This window comes from Mauremys mutica, chromosome 11 (genome assembly GCF_020497125.1).
Source record: "Mauremys mutica isolate MM-2020 ecotype Southern chromosome 11, ASM2049712v1, whole genome shotgun sequence".
NCBI lineage: Eukaryota > Metazoa > Chordata > Testudines > Geoemydidae > Mauremys > Mauremys mutica.
In genome coordinates this window covers 551,261-575,820 of record NC_059082.1, presented here as the reverse complement: position 1 = coordinate 575,820, position 24,560 = coordinate 551,261, and the positions used below count along the sequence as shown (strand labels likewise).

Below are 24,560 nucleotides of genomic sequence, written 5' to 3'. Positions count from 1 at the left end.
AAATTCATGCTCAAGAGCAACCCGCACTCTGTTTGAGGTGCCTCGAACTCTTGAGGACTCTTTGAGGTGCCGTGAACTCTTAAGGACAGGGCTCAAAGACTTAGAGTCCTTGTAACGGGCCGGACTCACCCCTGCGGCGCCTCCTACTGGTCGTCCTTGGGAATTAGCTCAGTCCAGTGTCCAGAGCGCCCTCTGCAGGCCGGTGATTCGCCTTCCAGCTACTGGCCCCCGTGTCCCTCCCAGGACCCCGGTGCCCCTTTAACTGGGTCTCCCCCTCCCAGGGGAACCCCCACCCCACTATCCACACTTTGCCTCAGTGGGGGCTACTGCCCAGTCTCCATCTAGCCCCCGTTCACTGGGGCAGACTGCAGTATCCACCACTCATCATCGGCAAAGGGGGTTTGGACCTGCTGCCTTGGCCTACCCCTGCGTTGCCCTCTGCAACCCCCAGTACCTTTTGGCCTATAGCTAGGCTGCAGCCTGGGGCTTGCTAGGCTGCAGCCTGGGGCTTGCTAGGCTGCAGCCCGGGGCTTGCTAGGCTGCAGCCCGGGGCTTGCTAGGCTGCAGCCTGGGGCTTTCCAGGCTGGAGCTCCCCAGCTCCTCAGCCTTTCCCCAGCCCTGCTCCACTCAGGTACCTCTTGTTTAGCTCCCTGCAGCCAGGCCCATCCCCCTCTAGAGCTAGAGAGAGACTGACTTGCTTCTGGCCTCCCTGGCCTTCTTATAAGGCCCTGTGGCTCAGTTTGGGGCGTGGCCCCAGCTGCAGCCACTTCCCAATCAGCCCAGCCTAAAGGCTGCTTTCTCCTGCCACAGCCCCTTCCCAGGGCTGTTTTTAACCCCTTCAGGGCAGGAGCAGGGGTCCACCCTGCTACAGTCCTCCTGATGGAGGCGGCCCTACGACCACCCTCGGACTCGGAACCGGCCAAGGCAGTGACCAGCACGTCGTCCTCGGTGCGGAGCGCCCTGGCACTGGCATCAGGACTTAAGGGCCAGTCCAAGTCGTCGAAAACCCGGCACCGGACGGAGTCGGGTCATAGAAAGTCGGCCTCAGTGCAGCACCGCTCACCTTCGCCAGTGCCCGCCAAGAGGAGGAAGCCGGTGAGGGATCGGTCACCCCACCAGGATCCGAGGCCGACGCCATCCGCGGCTACAAGCGGACAGGCTGGGCTATAGCCCTCGGCGGTTCCGTTGACTCCCGCACCGCAGAGAGGGCGGTCGAGTCCGGACCAGCCTAATTCCCCGGACCTCAGCGGAGACCTACGCCCCCCGTCGACGCTGGAGGCGTTCGAGGTGGCCTCAGATCTATTGGGTCTCCCGGCGCCGGCCTCCTCACATCATAGGGAGTTGCCTACTGTGGTCCGTCCCCCGGTACAATCTACGGGCAAGCCGGCCATGCTGTTGCCTCCCTCTCCGCACCGCGCCGTGAAGGCGGCACCGGACCAGATGAGAGGCTCCCCACCGCCTCTGCACCGCTCTCCATCGGCACCGGGCGCTGCTCCCCCCAGGTCCTCATACTCAGAGACCTCAGAGGCAGACTCCTATCGCTCCAGCCGGTCGCGGAGCAGGAGATCGGTTTCGGGGGCGAGCCACCAACGTTACCCGCAGTGGCAGCAACAATGGCAGCCACCCTCGCAGTGGCCGTTTTGGACTCCCTGGGCCTACCATCAGTCGGTAGGCCAGGCGTTCGGTCCTTGTTCACGCTCAGCCTTGGTGTCCTCAATGTCGGTGGCCCTGGCGCAGCTGCCTCCTCCACCGGCACCGTTGCCGGGCAGGGGTGTGCCGTTGTCAAGTTCAGCACCCCCTAGCCGGGCAGCGGCACCGACAACGGCTTCAGTTTGGGCTCCACCGGCACCACATGATATGCCAAGCCGCTCACAGGCGACCCCGGTACCGGTCGCGGTGCCGCATTTAAACTCGGAACCGGCACCGCAACCTCAATACCATGTGCCGCAGGACCCAGAGAGGCCGCATGCACCAGAGGAAGGGCCACTCCATGTGGTCTCCTCGTCGTCCTCCCCGGACGAAGCGGGTTCGGGCACGGCTACGGCGCTGGCCCTAGAGAACACTCGAATCCTCCAACAATTGCTTCGGCGAGCAGCCCAGAGCCTCGCAATCCAAGCGGAGGAAATCGAGGTGGACGTGGACCCTGTGGTGGACATCTTGGCTCCCTCAGGGCCATCCAGGGTGGCCCTCCCTCTGATAAAGACTATAGCGGAGACGTCCCATACCTTATGGCAAACACCAGCCTCTCTGGCCCCTACTGCCAAGAGGACGGAGCGGCGCTACTTTGTCCCTTCTAAAGGGCACGAACACCTGTACACCCACCCTCCCCCGGACTCCCTGGTAGTGGACGCGGCCAACCAGCGGGAGCGCCAAGGGTTTCAAGGGTCAACACCGAAGAGCAGGGACGTGAAAAGACTTGTGCTCTTTGGTAGGAAGGTGTACTCCACGGGGGGCCTACAAGTCCGCATTGCCAACCAGCAGGCAATAGTAAGCCGGTATGGTCACAACATGTGCTCGGCCATGTCGAAGTTTGCGGAGCTCCTTCCTCAGGACTCGAGGTCAGAGTTTTCGGCCCTAGTGGAGGAGGGCAAACTGATCTCCCGGGCCTCTCTCCAGGTCGCCCTGGATGCGGCGGACTCAGCCTCACGCACCCTGGCCACAGGCCTGGCCATGCGGCGGGGAGCATGGCTCCAGGTCTCGGGCCTGCCCTATGAGGTCCAGCAGACAATTCAAGACCTCCCCTTCGAGGGGCAGATGCTGTTTTCGGACAAAACGGACAAACGTCTGCACAGCTTAAAGGACTCGAGGGCCATGCTTTGCTCGCTGGGCTTGCATACCCCTGCGACCCAGCGCAGACAATTTAGACCGCAGGCAGCCCCTCGCCCATACCAGCCACAGGCTCGCCAGGAGCTGGGGCGCAGGCGGGGCAGAAATGGCAGGAGGCATCACCAATGCCACCCCTCTGGCCAGGCGTCTGACCAATCGCGACCACCATCAGGGCCTAGACCCCCTATTTGATGGTGCGGTCGAGGACGACCTACCAGTCGAGACTCTGGATCCTTCCACCCCTACCTTTGGGTCATGTCTGTCCCCCTTCTACCGTGCCTGATCCCGAGTCACGTCGGACAGATGGGTGCTCCACACGGTAGAGAGGGGATATTCTATCCAGTTCTCCTCCCTCCCGCCCCACCAACCCCCCTCCCCGTCCCTCTTCAGGGACCCATCTCACGAGCAACTTCTAACTCAAGAAGTGAAGTCCCTCACAGAGGCAGGGGCAGTGGAGGAAGTCCCACGGGAGCTCAGGGGCAAAGGCTTCTACTCCCGGTATTTCCTCATACCGAAGGCGAAAGGGGGCCTGAGACCCATCCTAGACCTGCGGCGGCTGAACAAGTTTGTGCGAAAGCTCAAGTTCCGTATGGTCTCCCTGGATCCAGGAGATTGGTATGCCGCCCTCGACTTAAAGGACGCCTATTTCCACATTGCCATAATTCCTCAACACCATCAGTACCTCAGGTTCTTTGTGGCCGGTGCCCATCTGCAGTTCACGGTGCTCCCGTTTGGCCTGTCAGCCGCTCCCAGGGTCTTCACGAAGTGCATGGCAGTCATGGCGGCCTTCCTGCGCAGGAGGGGCATCCAGGTATTCCCCTACCTGGACGACTGGCTCATAAAGGGCCACTCCAAGGAGCAGGTAGAGACTCAAGTGTTGTTCATCAGGTGGACCTTTCTTGATCTCGGCCTCCTCTTGAACGAAGCCAAGTCGATCCTATCTCCGACACAACGAATAGTGCTCATAGGAGCGGTTCTGGACTCCAACCACGCCAAAGCGTACCTGCTGGAATCCAGGTTCCGTGCAATTTCCGAGCTCATCCTCGGACTGCACCGCGCCCTGGTTACCATGGCGCGAGTTTGCCTCCAGCTGTTGGGCCACATGGCGGTGTGCACCTATGTGGTGGTCCATGCCAGACTCCGGCTTTGCCCACTACAGTCCTGGTTAGCCACAGTTTATCGCCCAGCCAGGGACCCCCTGGACTCAGTGGTGTCCGTTCCCCGCTTGGTGCTGAGCTTGTTGCGGTGGTGGCTCGACCCGCGGAAAGTCTGCATGGGTGTCCCCTTCACTGCCCCGCAGCCCTCCCTCTCCCTGGTGACGGACACCTTGGATTGAGGTTGGGGAGCGCACCTGGGACGCCTCAGGACGCAGGGCTTGTGGTCACCGGCACACTTTGAGTTACACATCAGTGTCAGGGAGCTGAGGGCAGTCCGCCTGGCGTGCTTGACTTTCCGGTCTCACCTGGCCGGCAGGTTTGTTTCAGTCCTTTCGGACAACACAGCGACAGTTTTTTATATCAACAAACAGGGGGGTGCACGCTCCTCTCCCCTGTGCAGGGAAGCCCTCGTGCTGTGGGATTTCTGCGTTCACAATGCCACCCACCTGACGGCATTCTACCTTCCAGGGGAGCAGAATGGTTTGGCGGACACCCTCAGCCGCTCGTTCCAGGGTCACGAGTGGTCCCTCCGAGGGGATGTGATGCGCTCAATTTTCCAGCTCTGGGGCTTTCCCCAGTTAGACCTGTTTGCTTCAAGGGAAAACAGGAAGTGCCGACGGTTCTGCTCCCTCCTGGGCCGCAGTCGGGGGTCTCTGTCGGACGCCTTCCTACAGTCCTGGGAGGTCGGTCTGCTCTACGCCTTCCCTCTGATCCCCCTGATACACAGGGTGCTTTTAAAGATTCGCAGGGATCACGCCAGGGTAATCCTGATAGCCCCGGCGTGGCCGCACCAGCATTGGTACATGTCACTCCTGCACATGTCCGTTCAGACGCCCCTGACGTTGCCCCTACTCCTGGACCTGATCACGCAGGACCGGGGCTCCCTCCGAGGTTCGGATGGCGAGTCCCTTCACCTCACAGCCTGGATGCTCCATGGCTGAACCCGGTGGAGTTGCAGTGCTCCCAGCAGGTCAGGCAAGTGTTGCTAGGTAGCAGGAAACCGTCAGCTAGGGCCACCTACCTGGCCAAATGGAAGCGCTTCTCCTTATGGTCGGGTCAGAGGGGTCACGCCCCACTGGGGGTACCAATCCCTGTTGCCCTAGACTATTTGCTTCACCTAAGACAATTGGGCCTCTCCCATTCCTCCATTTATGTTCACTTGGTGGCCATTTCTGCTTTTCATCCGGGAGAGGGGGTACCTCGGTGTTTGTGAACCTGTTAGTTGGGCGTTTCCTCAAGGGTATGGACAGGCTCTTCCCGCATGTGCGTCAGCCGACCCCTCCTTGGGACCTGAGTCTGGTCCTCTCCGCCCTCTCGGGGCCCCCCTTTGAGCCTCTGGCTTCCTGTTCCCTGCTGTACCTGTACGCATTCCTGGTGGCAATCACCTCGGCCAGAAGGGTGTCAGAGCTTCGAGCATTAACATCTGAGCCCCCGTACACAGTCTTCTATAAGGACAAAGTCCAACTTAGACCTCATCCGGCTTTTCTACACAAGGTCGTTTCACAGTTCCACATGGGCCAAGATATCTTTCTCCCGGTGTTTTATCCTAAACCACACTCCTCCAGTGAAGAGCAGAGGCTACATTCCCTGGATGTCTGCAGGGCCTTGGCTTTTTACATAGAGCGTACCAAGCCGTTCCGTCGCTAGACCCAGCTCTTCGTCGCGGTGGCGGAAAGGATGAAGGGGATCCTGGTCTCCTCTCAGCGAATCTCTTCGTGGATCGCAACCTGCATCCGGGAATTCTACCGTATAGCTAAGACCCCTGTCTCTCCGGTCACGACCCACTCCACTAGGGCGCAGGCCTCCTCTGCGGCGTTCCTGGCTCAGGTTCCGACTCAGGAGATTTATAGAGCGGCCACGTGGTCCTCCATCCACACGTTCTCATCTCACTATGCCATCACGCATCAGGCGAGGGATGACGCAGCCTTCGGTCGAGCAGTTCTCCAGTCTGCAGTGATCTCCGATCCCACCTCCTAAGGTTAGGCTTGTGAGTCACCTACTTTGAATGGACATGAACAACCACTCAAAGAAGAAAAAACGGTTACCCACCTTTTAGTAACTGTTGTTCTTCAAGATGTGTTGTTCATGTCCATTCCAACACCCACCCTCCTACCCCTCTGTCGGAGTGCCGGCAAGAAGGAACTGAGGGGGTGGAGGGTCGGTGGGCCCCTTTATAGAGTGCCGTAGTGGCGCCACTCCAGGGGGTGCCTGGGCCGACCCTACGGACGCTGCTAGGGAAAATCTTCCGGCTGGCGTGCACGCGGTGCGCACACACCTACTTTGAATGGACATGAACAACACATCTCGAAGAACAACAGTTACTAAAAGGTGGGTAACCGTTTTCTCCTGTGCACTCTGGATTGGAGACTTTTTCTCAGCTGTGTCTGCGAGTTTGTGCCCGTGCCCTAGGCACCCTCATGCTCCAGTACGAGGGCATACAGGGAGGGGTGAACCTGCTGCCACTCCCGGTTTCTTCTCAGTCATTTGCAGTTTGAAACAGAGTATCACGGTGTCTGCTAGCTGGCCTCAAGGCTGGCTACTCCTCTTGTGAAAAATTTATTTTTCTTAGTATTCTTTTCTTTATTTTTGTTTAGCACAGTTTGTTCTTTTTAATAGGTTCCCCTCCCTTCCTCTTTTTTGCCCAATTCAGGCCTTTGATCCATGGCCTTAAGTATGAGTTAAGCCCAGGCCCCTGGGCTTCAAACCCTGCCAGACCTGCCATAGATCTTTCTCCCACAACAATGGACATTTAAGCTGCCTCGGGGAGTCTCACGTCCCTTCCAAATGTCAGATCTGCTCAGGGTTTAAGAGTAGATCTAAGAAATTGATAGAACAGGTTCAAACTCCTGTTAATGGAGCATTTGCTGAGACCCACAGGATCTGAGTCATCCCCCTATATGTCAGACCCTGAGAGAGCTCCGGTGACAGTCTCTTCAGTGACAGTAACCAAAGACTTGGGGGGCCCTTCAGAACCAGCTAAACCATTGAAGAGAAGGCCCCTGTTCCCAGAATAGGAGAAAAGAAAGGGAACGTCAACCTCTCAATCTGAGTCTCAAGAGATGATGTCCCATTACGGGTACTTCTGAGGCTCCCATCCCCTTCGGAACTGAGACCACAGCACTGGCTAAGGTGACTACGCTGCATACCAAGAAACTGTCTGGTAAATTACCTGAAGTGGTACTTACATTGCCACTGGACTCTGTGCCTCCGAGATGTAAGCATTCCAGAGCTAAGCCAAAACCATTGTTTGTACTGCCTCTAGCAACCAGACATAAAGGATGTGCCAATTGTACTTTGGTACCATCTCGGTACCACCAGATATTCTGACTCCCAGTGTTTCCTACCTGAGGTCCCCAGTACCATCCAATCTTTTGACCCATGTGGACCTTTGGATCCTGGAGTACCCTGAATCACCTCTGCTGAGGGGTATTGAAAGACACTCCCCACTGGTGTACAGTCTCATCTGCAGGAGTCTACGTTTCTTCCGCTACTTTCTTCAACCATGTCTCATCCTCCAGTGCCATCACAGCCTCCAATCCTTCTTTGCGGGTACACAGGCACACTTCTCTCTGTTACTGACTCGACACTGTCTGGTACCTTCATATTAACAGCTTCCAGTATTGATGCAATTACAGGCCCCTTTTTGGGCCCTGATACTGACTTGACCACCAGTACCGACACTATTTGCCTCTCCAATTGACGCAGAAGATGACACATCCGAATTTGAAGTGTCATAAAGGGTTCCTCTTTTCAACCTCCTTCACTCAGAGTACCTCCTGATGATGAAATTCCTATCCAGGCAATACCTCTGGCAAGGAGAACAGTGGGATCCTGTCCCTTTCAGCCACCACAGTGGGCTTATTGGAGCACTGGAGCCCCTTATGGTGACCAGTTCTACAGGGTCCCATCTCGTAGGAGTGCAGCTGCCACTCTTGGGTACTTCTGCACAGCAGGATCTTACAGAGAAGCAAAAACAACCTATGAAAGAAGTATCAGAGGGGTAGCTGTGTTAGTCTGGATCTGTAAAAAGCGACAGAGTCCTGTGGCACCTTATAGACTAACAGAAGTATTAGAGCATAAGCTTTCACATCTGACGAAGTGGGTATTCACCCACGAAAGCTCATGCTCCAATACTTCTGTTAGTCTATAAGGTGCCACAGGACTCTTTGTCGCTTTATATGGAAGAAGAAACTTTGCCTTCCCACACATCCTCCTGCTCCCCAGACAAGGCTCATGCCTCCCTCGCCATCTTATGCTGTCAGTTTCAAGAATTTCAGGATCTTACGAAACATATAGTGGAGACTCTACATATTCCATTGAAGGACATACAGGAACCTCAAATACTCCTTGATGGATATCCTTCACACATTTCCTCAGGGCAAAATTGCCTTTCCCACTAATGATGCTCCTCTGGCCCTTGCACGTTCTGTGTGGCAAATCCCAGCTACTATACTGCCTACATAAAAGCAGACAGACAAAAAGTGCTACCTCTCTCCCAAAGGATCAGAATATTTATTTTCCCATCCTACACTCAACTCCCTGGTTGTGGCGGCAGTCAACAAATGGAACAGACAACATTTGTTCCATTCTACATCATCTGATATAGAACAAAAAAGACTGGACCTTCTGAGTATGAAAAAGCTACTCTTCAGCCACGCTCCAGTTCAGAGCAGCCAGTTACCAAGCCCTGATATCAAAACACAGTTTCATGAACTCTTCCCAGTTTTCATCCTTTTATTGCCCACTTGTTACAGGATCAGAGGGAACAACTTCAAGCCTTCGTAACAGCCTCACTAGAAGCCACTGACCCAGCTGCTCATTCACTGGCTACAGCAATACTCACGCATAGAGCTTCTTGGCTGCAGTCCTCTGGTCTGCGTTGGGAGGTACAAAATACTGTCAAACCTTCCCTTTGAGGGACCCATGTTGTTCAGCGATGCCGTGGATGGCTCCATTCACTCTAAGGACTCTGGCCATGCTATAGTATCTGGTCATCTATACACCTGTGGCAAAGAGAAAGTACAATAGGTTGCCGGTGACTCAGTGGTCAAACCCAGTCCACTGCCAGCCCACAAGAACTGCTGAGCCCCCCCGGAAGAAGCTCAAGTCCTCTGAGAGGACAGTCCCCTGCTGTGATCTCCCAGTTGGCAACATCTTCAAAACAACCATTTTGACCTGGTGGTCTTGGGTCATGAACGCTCTCTCCTGCTCTGGATTTTACATTGCATATATCCCCCCCTCCACCCCTAGGCTATGGGGACCGTCTCCCCCATTTCCTTCCTTTTTCCCTTTGTGAACAATTGGCTCCTGAAAGGTCAGTCATTCCTCGAAGCACAGACTACAACCAGCAAGGCCCTATCTCTGTTTCAGTCACTGGTCCTCCACTTCACTCTCGCATGCACCCCATGAATAGACTTTGTGGGAGCTACTCTGGATTCTTCCACTGCCAGAATATACTTGCCCAGAGACAGATTCAGCACTTGTCTTGACAATACAACAGAGCCAGCAAAGCACAGCAAAAGCTTGTCTACAATGTCTGGGCCACACGGCAGCCTGTACATTTGTGATACTTGGTAAGACTATGCTCCTGGTGTCTTCAGGCCTGGCTCAGAACCATTTACATCCGCAACAAACATCGCTTATCCAAGCCAGTGCCCGTACCCCGAAGGGACCGCTAGTCTCTAAATTGGTGGAAGGGATCTGCAGAACGTGTGCACAGGGATTCAGTTCTTACAGCCCTCTCCACAAGAATCATCACTACAGATGCCTCTCTGATAGGAGGGGGTGCACGCTTTCAAAACCCTCACAGCCAGGACAAGTGGTCCCCTCGAGGCAATCCTCCATATTGATGTATTAGAACTCTGAGTGGCTGATGATGTTCGCCAGCACTTCCTTCCACGCATCAGGGGGCCTGTCAATCAGCATGCTTCTCTGTGGACCAGCACTAATGTATTATATTGATCGACAAGGAGGAGCAAGATCCTGGTCCTTATGCTCTGAATCCATAAAACTGTGAATCTGGTGCATATCAATGGTCTGTCTTCCAGGACTACTGAACGCAGTAGACATTTCAGCATCGAACACGAGTGGGAACTGAACAATCAGGTATTCCAAGAGCTCTCTCTTACCTGGAGCCATCCACAAACAGAGCTCCTTGCAGCTCTATCCAATGCAAAGTGCAGGCAGTTCTGCTTGAGGGAAGGGCACAGCCACAACCCAGTGAGAGATGCCCTAATTATTTGCTGGCCTCATGCAGTGCTGTTTGCTTATCCTCCTGACTCCCCTACTGCTCAAGGGTCTGAACAAATCAAAACAAGAAAAATTAGTAGTCATTTTCATAGCACTGCCATAGCGGAGAGAGGTGTGGTTCTCAGAGCTTGTTTCAATACCTCTGACTGCATCTCCACCTTCCCCTGACAGCGAATCTTCTCGCCCAAGAGTTGGGCTCTATCACCTCCTGAACTTCTCAGCACTTCACCTCCAGGAGTGGCTACCAGATGGCTCTCTGGTATAGAATGATTTTGCTCCCCAGAGGTACAAACAGTACTACTTCACAGCAAAAACCTACAATGAGAAAAACTTATCTGCAGAAGCGGAAATGCTTCTAGAGTTGGTGCAGTCATCAGTCTGTATTTCCTCTTGACTCTCGTCTAATACGTGTTCTCAATTACCTCTTCAATTTAAAAACTACAGGATTATCTGAGTTCAAATAGAGTTCACCTAGCTGCTGTTGCAGCCTTTCGCTCCCCCACTGAGGGACTTTCAATCTTCACCCACCCAACCATGATGAGGTTTCTGAAAGGCCTCTTCAACCTCTTCCCTCCAGTTAAAGAACGAACTCCACCATGGGACCTCAGCCTGGTCCTCAGTGTGCTGAGGAAATCCCCATTTGAACCTAGGGTAAACTGTTCCCTCTTCCATCCTCTTAAAACCTTATTGCTTATAGCCATCACCTTGGCCAGGAGGCTAGGGGTGTGTGGAGCCTTGATGGCTGACCTGCTGTGCACTGTGTTCAGTTGTGCCAAGGTGACACTATGTCCATATCCTTGCTTCCTTCCTAAGATATCCTCAAAATTCCACATCAACCAACAGAGTCACCTACCGGTGATTTTATCCCAAGCCTTTTACGCTGGGCGTAAGAAAAGGTCTTGCCTTTTCCAAGATAGGACTGGGTCTTGGACAGGGCTACACTGAGACTTCTTATCTCAGTTGCAGAATGCATGAAAGGACGGGTGATTTCCATTCAGACTGTCCAAATGGGTTGCGGGATGCATCTTAACCTGCAATGAAGGTTAAGCGGTTTGCTCCCCTTCGAGAGTTATGGCTCACTGCAGCAGAGCTCAATCTTCCTATGTTGCCCTGCTGAGAAACATACCTATCCCAGCAGAGCAGCCACCTGGTCTTTGATACACATGTTCTCCCAGCACTATGCTCTTGTCACTGTTTCCATAGCTGATGCGGCTTTCGGTGACCCTGTTTTATGATCTTGACTGAATCCACTTCCTCAGCACCCTCCTCCGTGTTGGCGGTGCTGCTCAGGAGTACCCTTAGGGACTCTACTTGAAGGAAAGGTTACTTACCTTGTACAGTAACTGGAATGCTTCAAGATGTGTGTCCCTATTTGGTGCTCCATTACCCATCTGCCTCGGTATCTCTTGGTGAACTTTTGCCATTGAAAAGGAACTGGGGTGGAAGCAAATTTGCCCCTCCCTATATGCCCTCATACTAGAGCACGAGGGTGTCTAAGGCATAGGCATGGACCCATGGACACAGCTGACAAAAAAAAATCTGTGGGCCAGAGTGCACAGGTGTGCACACATCATGGCATAGAGCACCCGCAGAGAAACAGACATCTCGAAGAACTCTAGTTACTGTACAAGGTAAGTAACCTCTCCTTTGGAAATGCATGGAAAGTGAGATGCTTGAGGGAGGTGCGCTGCTTTCCAGAGAGGCCAGATTAATGTAGGACTGAAGAGCTGCTTGTGTGTGTGCATTGCATGGCAAATGTTTCATTTATGGGAATTGGTCCCTGCTTGTCAGGGAGTGGGCAGGAAATTTCAGCATCAGATCTAAATGGTATGATAGCTTCCTGTTCCTCTGGGTGTTTCTCATCTTCAGGAGTGTGGAAATCTTGGGGGTAGTGCCTGCGGCTGGTTTTAATTGGGTAGGAGGGGATATCCTTTTGTGTGCAAGGAAATTATCCAACTGGTGCTGGCCAGCCCAGATATTCTTACACCATAAAACCTGCTGGTGCATGTGGTTTGCTGAACTGTGTGTGTTGTGTTGCATCAATCGGGTTTTCCTTTCTGAATTGAAGGAGGAAGGGGACAGGTGCAGAAGGGTTGGCTTTTCACACTGTGAAGAAACAGACCCCAGGTTTTGAAGATGCGGAAGGAGGGGAATTTCTGCAGACCAATCTGTTTTTTTTTCTCAATGTGGTCCTTGTCATCCATTAAGTGATGAGAAGATGGCTGTTGCTGTGCAGATGTGATTAGAATTATCCTTGGTCTCCTAGCAACAAAGACTAAAAAGAGGCAAGATCACTTCAAGGGAAGAGGGGGTTGGACAAACCAGGCTGCTCTGAAGTCAGAGCAGAGAGCTGTCCCTGCTGGAGATCTTGCTGATCTCTTTCCTGTGTCTACTGGAGATCAAACGAGAACCCAAGCTTTGTCCCCTGATAGCCCAACCATTGTAGCTGGATGTTTTGAGAGGTCATGGAGCATGTTTATAGTTCAAGCACAAGAGAGGTGTGTGTCTAACACTAAGGAAATTAAAAACCAAAATAGTTCAGTGTTATAGTTTTGAGTTGTTGTAAAGAGAGAGCTAGTGATTTAAAACCCACTTAATTAGAACATTATAGTTAGAGACAAGAAGGAAAAAAAATTGACAGGAGAAAGAAGATTGCAGTCCAAACACTGAAGTATCCAAGTCTTAGCTAAAAACTTACTTTTTAACAAAATAAAATATTGGCATGGATGGAACAGAGTTTCTTATGGAAGTTGTGACAGGGATAATGCCTTCAATGACTTAAAAACTTCTGCTCTCAAATGTCATGACAGTCATCTGCATGAGTTCTCATTAAAGATTCAAATATAAAAAACAAGTTTGAAATTTTTACAGCAGGTTGTGTCTGATATGAGTGGTCAAAGCAAATGTTAGAACAAGATTCAAAAAGTGAAAATATACGACTCTTTTAAAGACAGTTCTGAACTAACTTCAAACTTAAATCATTGGGGAAAGACGACACAGGAGAAACTTTATGCAGAAAGGAGTTGTTCTTCAAGGGTTTTTGCATGTTTCCAGGCCTGGCCACAAACCGAGATAAGCTCACTGAGTGTTAGCCACTCAAACGGATTGATTTATATTTCAGAAGCCAGTTTAGTTAAATTGGTGCAATGGGGATGATGCCCTGGCACCTCACGCCTTCTGGAAAATCATCTCCATCAGTATTACCCAAGAACCGTGGCACTGGGAACACAATACTGCTACCCCTCAGGGAAGTTCAATCTTTAGTACTTCTGGATGGATGAAGTTGATACAAGGGCCTCTCTTACATTTGATACAGCCTCACGTACAGAATTCCCTGCCCTCTTTGAAACCTGGAGATAGAAGGAATAGCGCCCAAAATTTGTAACATTTTAATTTTGTTCTCTGGTTTCTGAGTGTTTGCAGGGCACTTGCTCCACGATTTCCAGCCTTTCTTTGCCGTTCTGAAAGCTAGAAACGTTTTTTTAAAAAGTTTTAAAGCTGGAATTCTTCTGCAGTTTCTTGATCATATGAGATGGGAGATTAAGGAAAACACCATCCATCATGAGACTCTGATGTGTTTGAGCCTCAGCTGTGCTCAGCAGGGCCGCCCAGAGGGTGGGGCAATTTGCCCCGGGCCCCATAGGGGCCCCGTGAGCCCTGGCCCAGCAGTGGTCCAGATCTTTGGCGGCAGGGGGCCCTTCAGTGCTGCTGAAGATGCGGAGCGACTGAAGAGCCCCCCGCCGCTGAAATGCCGCCAAAGGCCTCAGCTCCCCCGCTTTGCCCCAGGCTCCCTGAATCCTCTGGGCGGCCCTGGTGCTCAGCTATATTTCTCAGGCTTTACCATCCGTGGCTTAGTTGAAGACTGAGGGCTTACTATTTAAAGGACATGGACATTTTAGTGCCAAAATGAATAAGGTGTGAGAGAAATTGAAGACCACCCGGGCTATAGTGCTCTCTGCGTTTATCTCAGCCTACTACCAGCAGGGAGAAGGCTCACTGGCTTTGCTGTCAGCTACCACAGACAGTTACTGCATCATCTCTGCTTGTGGTCTGGAGGGGGTGGGGACGAGGTGAGCCCCTGCTGCCCATCATTGCAGAATCAGAATCAGAGTGCCATCCATGTACAACTAATAAGAACAACAGTGAAGGCCTTTTTGGACTTCAGGGAATCTCTAGCTTTTTCCCTTTTCAGGATGAATTCTGCTTAGGGGACATTTTATATGTTTAAGGCTCATTTTTTGGAAGGGATGTGGCATTTGGGTACACAGAGATGTCTGGTGGATAAAGAGCAATGGGATGCCATATGCAACCAGATGTTTCAAAAACCTTATCCCAGCAGGGTGTAGAACTTGCTCAACCAGGGCTACTGCTGTCTCTGTGGCCTGTTTCAGGCATTTCTGCATTGCTGAGAGCTGTAGAGCAGTTACTTGGCATCACCCCACATATTCACCAAGTACTATTGTCCCGCTCTGGTTCTGGACTTGAGAGAGTGGTGCTACAATCTTTATTTAATTGAGAATTCCTCAGCCCACCTTCCACCTGGTCTGGACAGCTCACGAATCTCCACAGAGTGGGAATGCTTAAAGGCCCTTGGAGGGGTTACTGTCATCTAGCAGTACTGCGCTCTTTGCCACTGCTCTGGGACATAGGTGCAGTAAGAGTGCTCTGTACTGAGTCCCCTCCCCCACTCTCTGCAGTACATGCACTTTTCTTGGAGTTCTGTAATCGAAATAGTTTAGTCAGAACTGAGTCTGCCCAGCATCTGAGGTCTATTGAGATTGTCCCTAGATCTGTTATTTACAAACCCATGTTGCTTAGTGTTTTACCTAATCCTCTAGCTTTTTACAGGTTTTTCTCTTAATATTTATTGTATATTTAAACAAGTAATAACATTTCATCAGCAGCTGGAGTTCCCTTTTCCTGTCACTGCACAAAAAATTGGGAGCTGTGTCGACACCATCCTTTTTGTCTAGTGAGGATTAACTGAGTTTGGGATTCACACCAGCTGCTATCATGAAAACTTCATTAAGAGTTTTAGCAGACATATGCAGCATACATGCTGCTCCTTGGCTGGGGTTGGCTTTGGGGCATTGTCCACCCATCCCTCAGTGTGATGGCACTTGGTGCCAAATCAGCAATGAATGAAAAGTGTATCTCTGATGGTTGCTGGTGGTCTCTCTGTGTGCATTGGGTTTTTAGTATACAAGTATCACAAAACTATCACCAAAATCCTGCCTTAAAACTCTCCTCTACACAATGCCTACAAAAACCTCAACAATGGCCAGGCAGCAGTGGGAAGCTGACAAATACCCTCTCATGGTCACTGTGTCCTCCCCCATCTGTTGTCTCTCACTTCTGACTGAGGGCTTGGCTACACTTACAAATTTGCAGTGCTGCAGCAGGGTGTGAAAACACACCCTCTCCAGCGCTGCAAATTGCGGCGCTGCAAAGCGCCAGTGTGGTCAAAGCGCCAGCGCTGGGAGCGCGGCTCCCAGCGCTGTCCGTTATTCCCCACAGGGAGGTGGAGTACGGACAGCACTGGGAGAGCTTTCTCCCAGCGCTGGCGCTTTGACTACACTTAGCGCTTCAAAGCGCTGCCGCGGCAGCGCTTTGAAATGCAAGTGTAGCCAAAGCCTTAGATTGTAGCTCAGGGGCAGGGCCCATCTCTGTTATTCATGTGTATCTGTAAAGAGATTAGCACTGTGGGGCCCTGTTTCTTGATTGGGGCTCTAGACGGTCCTGCCTGCAAATAATTAAGATCTTTAGTAATACTTAGCACTTATTTCTGCCTAGGTCTCTTATCTGTCTTGGCTTCTTTGTGGTGCCTATCTCCCTGGCATTGAATTTCCCTCTTGGTAGATTCAGCTGTGAGGTCAGAGTGGACATAAACCATGGGGACCCCTCTTTCCCTGCAGTCTGCAATGAGAGCCATTGGCTGGGGGCAGTGTATGGGGAAGCTAGGACCTCGCACTGTTGTGTCCATGTAAAGGCCCCAAATAATCTTCTCTTTAAACAAACTAGCTAATGACAGGCGACAAGGAAGGCTAAGATAAGTTACAGGGTGACTTGATCACAGTCTACCTGGGGTCAGATATTTAGTAGTGGGCTCTTGAGTCTAGCAGAGACAGGTATAACAAGATCCAATGGCTGGAAGTGGAAGCTAGACAAATTCAGAGTGGAAATAAGGTGTGAATTTTTTAAGGTGAGAGTACTTAACCTAGGGGTGGGCAAACTTTCTGGCCAGAGGGCCACATCAAGGTTGCAAAACTGTATGGAGGGCCAGGTAGGGAAGGCTGTGCCTCCTCAAACAGCCTGCCCCCGCTCCCTGCCCCCTTCCATTTCCCGCCCCCTAACTTCCCCCTTCAGAACTCCCAACCCATCCAACTCCCCCTGCTCCTTGTCTCCTCACCACCACCCCCCGGGACCCCCCCTGCTGTCTGTCCCCTGTCTGCCCTGACCCCTGTCCACACCCTCGCCCCCTGACAGGCCCCCCGGGACTCCCATGCTTATCCACCCCCTCCCGCTCCTGTCCCCTGACAGCCCCCGGGTGCCCCTTATCTAAGCCTCCCCATCCCCTGCCCCCTTACCATGTCGCTCAGAGCAGCAGGAGTGGCTTATTGGGATGCCTGAGAGGTGTGCGGCATGGCTGCAGGGGAGGGGGAACAGCAGGGGAGGGGCCAGGGATAGCCTCCCCGGCCGGGAGCTCAAGGGCTGGGCATGACGATCCTGTGGCTGGATGTGGCCCGCGGGCTATAGTTTGCCCACCTCTGAATTAACCACTGGAACAATTTCCCAATGGTTGTGGTGGACTCTCCATCACTGACCATTTTTAAATCAAGACTGCATCGTTTTCTAAAAGCTGTGATCTAGGGATTACTTGGGGGCAGTTCTCTGGCCTGTGCTATGCAGGAGGTCTGGCTAGATGGTCACAATGGTCCCTTCTGGCCTTGGGGTCTATGAGAACTCCTGCCCTCTGTTTTCATCTGCGGCTGCTATGCATGGAATATCCACCCTGAGCTGGCCTGCACGTCCTGCCCTCCTCATTCAATCCCTTTTCACAATCCACTTCTGCCATAATGCCTATGAGAAACTTATCAAATGGAGATGTCTGCTTCCTCGACCCTCCCATGAAAAGCCTGTGCTCATTCTACTAGACCTTGCTTGGAAGCAGTGTAATGTGAGGCATCCTCTCCTCTTGTGGCTGTTGTGTTACCCCTCTCTTGTCTTGTATAAAATTTGTTTGTAAGCTCCTTGGCATAGGGAAACCTCTCCTCTCTGTTTTGGGAGCTGTCTGGGAAGCCTTTGGGCATTGTTAGTCACTGTGGCTGGGTGTGCACCTGGGGCACGGTTGTAGAGTGCAGCTCTGCTGCTCTGTCCTCTTGAAAGGTTTCAGGGTGAGAGTGCACCACTCTGTGGTATCTACATGTGATGTGCTCCTGCTAGCCTGCAAGATGATTCTGCATGCACAGATACTTGTTCTCCTTAGCTGGTGCTTTACAGAGATGAGTTAGATCAGTGGTCCCCAACCTTTTCGTCTGGCAGACCATGGTGGCGGTCGAGCATCTGCCAAAATGTCACCGAATTTCAGCGGCATTTTGGTGGTGACACCTCTCGATGACGTCACCGCGTTAGGGACCCCTCGGTTAGATGACCTGAACACAACAAAACAAGAATGGGCCATTGCAGCACATAGCTATTGTAATTATAACTACACTAAGCAGCCTCCATGTAAGACTCCCTGAAGTCTCTCAGTAGATACATGGCATGGAGCTGCGGGAATCCTTTTATTAGATCTGGAAATGTGTTTTTGAGCACTTGCGCAGGGCTGGGAATGGCTTTCCACTGCTTTCAGGGTTTTTAGCAGCTCCATGCGTGACATTTTTCACCAGTGAGGACAAATTGCAGAGTCCCTCTCAGGATCAGAGGGGCCAGGTCTTGGGGGAGGCAGGAACTTTCCAAGGCAGCTTGGTGGAGCCAGGGGTGAATGGGCAGGATTGAGGTGGGGGATGGAAACCTGGGACAGCCTGGAAAGAGGGTGAAGGGATCATGGAGGCAGGAGTACCTGAAACAGCTTCCCCCATTCTGCCTTGGTCTCTTCCCGTCAGCCTCCTTCCTGCTGCTAGCAGTTCTGCGCTGGCTCAGAGCCCATAGGGGGGCTAAGGAGAGTCGAAGAGAGGCAGCATTGCTGCCCTCTGCCTTAGTGTTACAGTGGCTCTGCTGGGGTCAGAAATGTCACATGGGGACTCCTGCAGCCCTGCTGGGTGTGAGATCTGAGCAAGGGCAGACCAGTGAGTGAGTGAAATGCTTGGCCCTGGTAGCATTGGATTTGATGGCTACTGGAAATGAGTGCGTAGAAGTTTGAGAGCAGTGCCAGGGAGGAATTGGGCTCTAGTACAACCTTCTTTTGTGTGTGGTAAACCTGCCAGGCCTGTGTGGGCAGGAGGGGGCACGGCAGGTCCTTGTGGGCAGGAGGGGGCACAGCAGAATGGCTGCTGCTGCTGCCTTCAGCTTGCAGTTCACCATTTCTTTAGTTAAATGGTTATATGGTTGCGGGGCACATTTTAGGACAGAGAAAAAATCTTGTCACAAACTTAAGGCACCAGAAATGGGAGTCATTTTCCCATTAAGGTTTTGCTGACTTTCTCCAGAGGGGCTGCTATGAGCTGTTGGGCGCATGATGAATTCTTCCACAACAACCAAACAAATGCCTGTAATTTAGTACAAGGGTCACAAACTGGGCAGCAGAGAGGTGATGTGTGCTCCCCCCTCTGGCTGTGCATGCCTGTGCTCGTGCTCTCAGCCTTGTTTTTGCTTAATGACAGTTTTCCTGGCCTAGATGAGGTGAATTTGGGTCTGGGGTTCATAGTGGCCCCATCTTGTCTGGTTTGGGAGACTGCTTCCCTCTCCCCACTCAGTGGTGAATGATCCTGAATGCAACCAAGTCACTGTCTGCTGTATTTATTTTCTGCCTGGGTTTCTTGCAGGTTTTGAAGGCTGCTCCATGGTTCCCACCATTTACCCACTGGAGACCCTGCACAACTCCCTCTCTTTGCGACAGGTCAATGAGTTCCTGACGTCTGTGTGCAGGTGTTACAGCAACTTACACTCTCGAGCATCCACAGGTACTGGTGGGGGTGGGGGTGGGTGAGGCTGGCAGGTCCTGAGACCCTGAGAAAAGGACAACAGGAGCAGTGGTCGATCCACTGGGGCGGGGGGCTGTTTATCCTCTGTTCTCCTTGTAGAATGTAGAGCAGATTGAAAAGAGCAAGGCAAGTAGCAAATGCCAGTTAAAGTAACAGCTCCAGAGCCTGCTGGTCCAGTGAGGTGAGTCCTGGGTGGCCCTGCATGGTTATGTGAGACATAAGAGGCAGTCAATCAAAAGTAGCTTCTAACTGCAGGAGGAGGGAGTCTGTATCTGTCAGCCAAACCATTTGAAAGCATTATCAGAATAGCTGCTTTTGGTGTAGTAAGTACCTTGGTTCATCCGTAATGGTGCCGGGAGGGATGGTGGGGGCACTGCAGGTTGCTTGTAGATCTGCAGAGGGCCTAGATTCTGTTGTGGCTGGAGCAGCAGCCTGGTATTTTCCACTCTGGGGTGTTAATCCGTGTGGTTGATGGAATTTTTGTGGCCTCATGTGGACGTTCTGTCTCTTCAAGCTCTGTTTGATTCCGTGATTGCAAGCCAGACACCTGGTGACCCCTTCATGCCACAGAGAATCCTCTCGTCCTCATCTCTGCCACTGCGCCAGCGCTCGGACAAACCACCGTGGTGTGAGTGTTTCCTTTCTCTTATGGAGGGATTGATTTGTGGTAGCTGGGCTAAATGATGGTTGCGGCAGGATGCCAAGATAATTGGCTTGGAGGGTTTGGAGGCGGGAGAGGAATTGCTTAGGGGACTTCCAGGGGTAGACCTGGGAGAAATGGGATATAATTGAGTACAAAGAAAACATGTAGCCTGTCTACTGTATTGGGAATAGCTTCCTGAAGGAGAAAGATATCCATCTACCAAACGGTCCTGCAAGGGAAGGGGTGGAAGCTCCATCATGACACATTAACAACTCGAGCAGACAGTCTCCCCACGGATGCTATCAAGGCGACCCCCGCACTGTCCCCTGAGTGTGGGGATGGACTGGTTGGCACCTAAGAGGGGTTTCCATCTCCAGTGTGTCTGATTCTCCTTGACAAATAGCAGTGCCTCTGATCCAGGAGGCAGAATACCTTTTCTTGTTCAGATTCTCCCCAGAGCTCCAGGCCATGGTGTTCCCTTCTTTACTATTTTAGTTGTAGGCTTTTCTCTGTCACTCATTACAGCTACAGCTGAGCTTCACAACCCCTTTGGGGCCCCAGAGAGGGGAGGGGATTCGCCCCAGGATACAGAGCAACCCAGTGACAGAACTAGGAATGGGAATGCAAAACTCTTGAGTCTTCATCCAGTGCTTTCACTGCGCCTCATTCACCCATTCCTTCTAAGGGTGGCTGAGGCCAGGACGCTCCCTCCACTCTGTTGTAGGGGGAAGTGAGGGGCAGCACTTCTCACAGTGACTGGGATTGCATTTGAAAATAAGCTTCATCTCACCTCTAAGGCCTTTGGTTGAATCTTTTCCCTGTTAAGCAGTGGTCAAAAGTACATCCGGCATTTCTGTCCTTTCTGGGGGTGGGAGTTTCCTCTCCCCCATGCTCCTTGGAGCTCACAGCAGGAGGGCAGGGCTAGGACCTTCTTCCCAAAAGTTACACTTTCAAGGTTCATGCCTTTGTTCCGCTCCTCCTGGTCAGATCTAACCCAGAATTCTCCTCAAAATCTGGTGTGATGAGCAAATAGACCTCTCTCCTTTGGGCTAGGTACTGGCTTTATTTTATTGGCTTTGTTGTCATGAAGCTGGGACTTTCTGCCTTCTGTACTCGCTAGCAACTCAGTATGGAGCCAAAGACTGAGGCGAGCAGGGCTAAGGTGTAGTGTCCCTGCTTTACCTACAGCTCTTGACCATCATAAACCCCAGGCCACTGGACAAAGCGGGAAGGCTCTGTGTGCCAAAACGGTGAGGCTGAAGGAGGCCACAGAGGTGAGTAGGTGGGATTCTCACCCTGGCAGATTGCACAGCAGCCCTGCTGCCCCGTTCTTGTGGCACTCTCAGGACTCCCAGATCTAAAAAACCCTCCCAGGTGATTTGTGTAGGGAGACAGACTCCTCCCTCCTCTGACATATCTACTGACCTATCCGGGGCAGGGGCAGGCAGGTGGAACCCTTGCAATCTGGATCCTGGGGTCTGGTCCTGCCAATGTAGCATAAGATGTGGGTTCTCGAGGTTTCAGGGGCTATTAGGTTTTTATTTTCTCTGAGCTTAGCAGCCTAGCTACTTCAGGAGATGCTGATGAAAAATCAGTATTCTTCAAGTGGCACTGCATATTCCCACTTATGGATATTGCCTCACCTGTTGGCACCCAACGGCAAAACCTTCTCTAAGCAATGCTCATGAGAGCACACATGCCCCCTTAGACCCTTCCTCTCAGAGTAGCTATGTAAGGGAACAGCTGCTGTGCCAGATGGAATTGAACCACTCCGGTCCCTTGTTAGTTTACAGTTTAGTTTTTAGTATAAAGTAGTTTAAGTACAGTATAGTTATGACTAGGGCTGTCAAGCGATTAAAAATAATAATCGTGATTAACTGCGTGATTAATTGCACTGTTAAACAATAATAGAATATAATTGATTTAAATATTTTTGGATGTTTTCTACATTTTCAAATATATTGATTTCAATTACAACACAGAATGCAAAGTGTACAGTGCTCACTTTATATTTTTTATTACAAATATTTCATAGAATCATAGAATATGAGGGTTGGAAGGGACCTCAACAGGTCATCTAGTCCAACCCCCTGCTCAATGCAGGACCAATTCCCAACTAAATCATCCCAGCCAGGGCTTTGTCAAGCCTGACCTTAAAAACCTCTAAGGAAGGAGATTCCACCACCTCCCTGGGTAACCCATTCCAGTGCTTCACCACCCTCCCGGTGAAAAAGTTTTTCCTAATATCCAACCTAAACCTTCCCCACTGCAACTTGAGACCATTACTCCTTGTTCTGCCATCTGCCACCACTGAGAACAATCTAGATCCATCCTCTTTGGAACCCCCTTATGTGCACTGTAGAAAACAAAAGAAATAGTATATTTCAGTTCACCTAATAAAAGTACTGTAGTGCAATCTCTTTATCATGAAAGTTAAACTTACAAATGTAGAATTATGTACAAAAAATAACTGCATTCAAAAATAAAACAATGTAAAACTTTAGAGCCTACAAGTCCACTCGGTCCTACTTCTTGTTCAGCCAATCGCTCAGACAAACAAAATTGTTTACATTTACAGGAGATAATGCCACCTGCTTCTTATTTACAATGTTACCTGAAAGTGAAAACAGGCGTTCGCATGGCACTGTTGTAGTTGGCGTTGCAAGATATTTATGTGCCAGATGTGCTAAAAATTCATACGTCCCTTCATGCTTAAACCACCATTCCAGAGGACGTGTCCATGCTGATGATGGGTTCTGCTCAATAACGATCCAAAGCAGAGAGGACCAATGCATGTTCATTTTCATCATTTGAGACAGATGCCACCAGCAGAAGGATGATTTTCTTTTTTGGTGGTTCAGGTTCTGTAGTTTCTGCATCTAAGTGTTGCTCTTTTAAGACATCTGAAAGCATGCTCCACATCTCGTCCCTCTCAGATTTTGGAAGGCACTTCACATTCTTAAACCTTCAGTTGAGTGCTGTATTATCCTTAGAAATCTCACATTGGTACCTTCTTTGTGTTTTGTCAAATCTGCTGTGAAAGTGTTCTTAAACGAACATGTGCTGGGTCATCATCCGAGACTACTATAACATGAAATATGTGGGTAAAACAGACCAGGAGACATACAGTTCTCCCCCAAGGAGTTCAGTCACAAATTTAACTAATGCATTTTTTTAACGAGCATTATCAGCATTAAAGCATGTCCTCTGGAATGGTGGCCGAAGCATGAAGGGGCATATGTATGTTTAGCATATCTGGCATGTAAATACCTTGCTACACCAGCTACAAAAGTGCCATGTGAACGCTTGTTCTCACTTTAAGGTGACATTATAAATAAGAAGCAGTCAGCAGTATCCCTCGTAAATGTAAACAATTTTGTTTGTCTGAGTGATTGGCCGAACAAGAAGTAGATCTGAGTGGACTTGTAGGCTCTAAAGTTTTTTACATTGTTTTGTTTTTGAGTGCAGTTATCTAACAAAAAAAATCTATATTTTTAAGTTACACTTTCACAATAAAGAGGTTGCACTACAGTACTTGTATGAGGCGAATTGAAAAATACTATTTATTTTATCGTTTTTACAGTGCAAATATTTGATGCCATTCTGGAGGGCTGGGGAGTACACTTGGAGATTCAAACAGGCCAGGGCCTCTGGAGCCAGGAGGAAAAGGCTCACAGCATAAATCTCCCAGACCTGAGAGAGGTTAAGTTAGCTCTGCGAAGGTTCCAGCCCACCCTGTGGGAGAGCCACACCCTGATTCAGTCAGACAGTATGACTGCAGTTACATATTTAAGCAACTAAGGGGGAACAAGGAGTCAGACACTATGTGCTGGAAATAATGAGGTGGGACCTCAGAGCGATCCACATCAAAGGGGACCCGAACCACCAAAAGGCAGATTGGCTCAGCAGGTACAAGGTTTGAATCAAGCTTTTCAATCTCATTGTTCAGACGTTTGGTCTCCTTTCAACAGAGCTGTTCATGAATCATAAGAACATAAAGACCAAAATACTTCACAAGGGAGCAGCCCCCAGAGCCAGGGCATAGAAGCCTTATTGCACAGTTGGCTGCAGGACCTACTTTACTCATACACATCCTGTAACTAACTCAGTTAGTGGCTGCTGCCAATAACAGGTTAGGTCTGGCCAAGCTCACGCTTCTCCTGTTGCTAGAGAAGGGAGAAAAATTGATAACGCTCCTGCCATGCATTACATGAGCAAGGAAGGGAGCTTCATTCTTTCCAGTTATATACCAAGGTGGTCAGATTATGCAATTGGTGCACTCATCATGAGATCTATCTAATGGCCCTGCATTTAGCAGGCAAGAGCAATGTACTAGCAGATTGCCTCATCAGGGTCAGTTCTCAGATTCACGAGTGGTCCCTGAACAATCCAGGTATGCAAGACATCTCCTGTTGGTGGTGTTAGCCCGATGTAGATCTCTTTGACAGCCAGTCAGTCCATTTCAGATGCCTTCCTTCTATGTTGGGGAAGGAGCCTTCTATATACCCCCCCCCTTTATTCAGAAAGTGGTGACAAAGATTT

At 50.9% G+C, this 24,560-nt stretch overlaps 1 protein-coding gene across 10 annotated transcripts in view; it reads left to right on the top strand.

Annotated features, from left to right (window-relative positions):
- PPIP5K1 (diphosphoinositol pentakisphosphate kinase 1) overlaps positions 1 to 24,560 on the top strand; it is a 129,294-nt gene that overhangs the window by 96,172 nt on the left and 8,562 nt on the right. For 8 of the 10 annotated variants that reach the window (XM_044978841.1, XM_044978842.1, XM_044978840.1 and 5 more), the window contains 2 exons: positions 19,217 to 19,354; positions 19,890 to 20,003. In XM_044978841.1, the coding sequence (XP_044834776.1) occupies positions 19,217 to 19,354; positions 19,890 to 20,003 (252 nt within the window). Of the gene's footprint in view, positions 1 to 19,216; positions 19,355 to 19,889; positions 20,004 to 21,206; positions 21,293 to 24,560 lie in introns of all 10 variants that reach the window. The other 2 variants (XM_044978847.1, XM_044978849.1) reach the window with 1 other exon arrangement.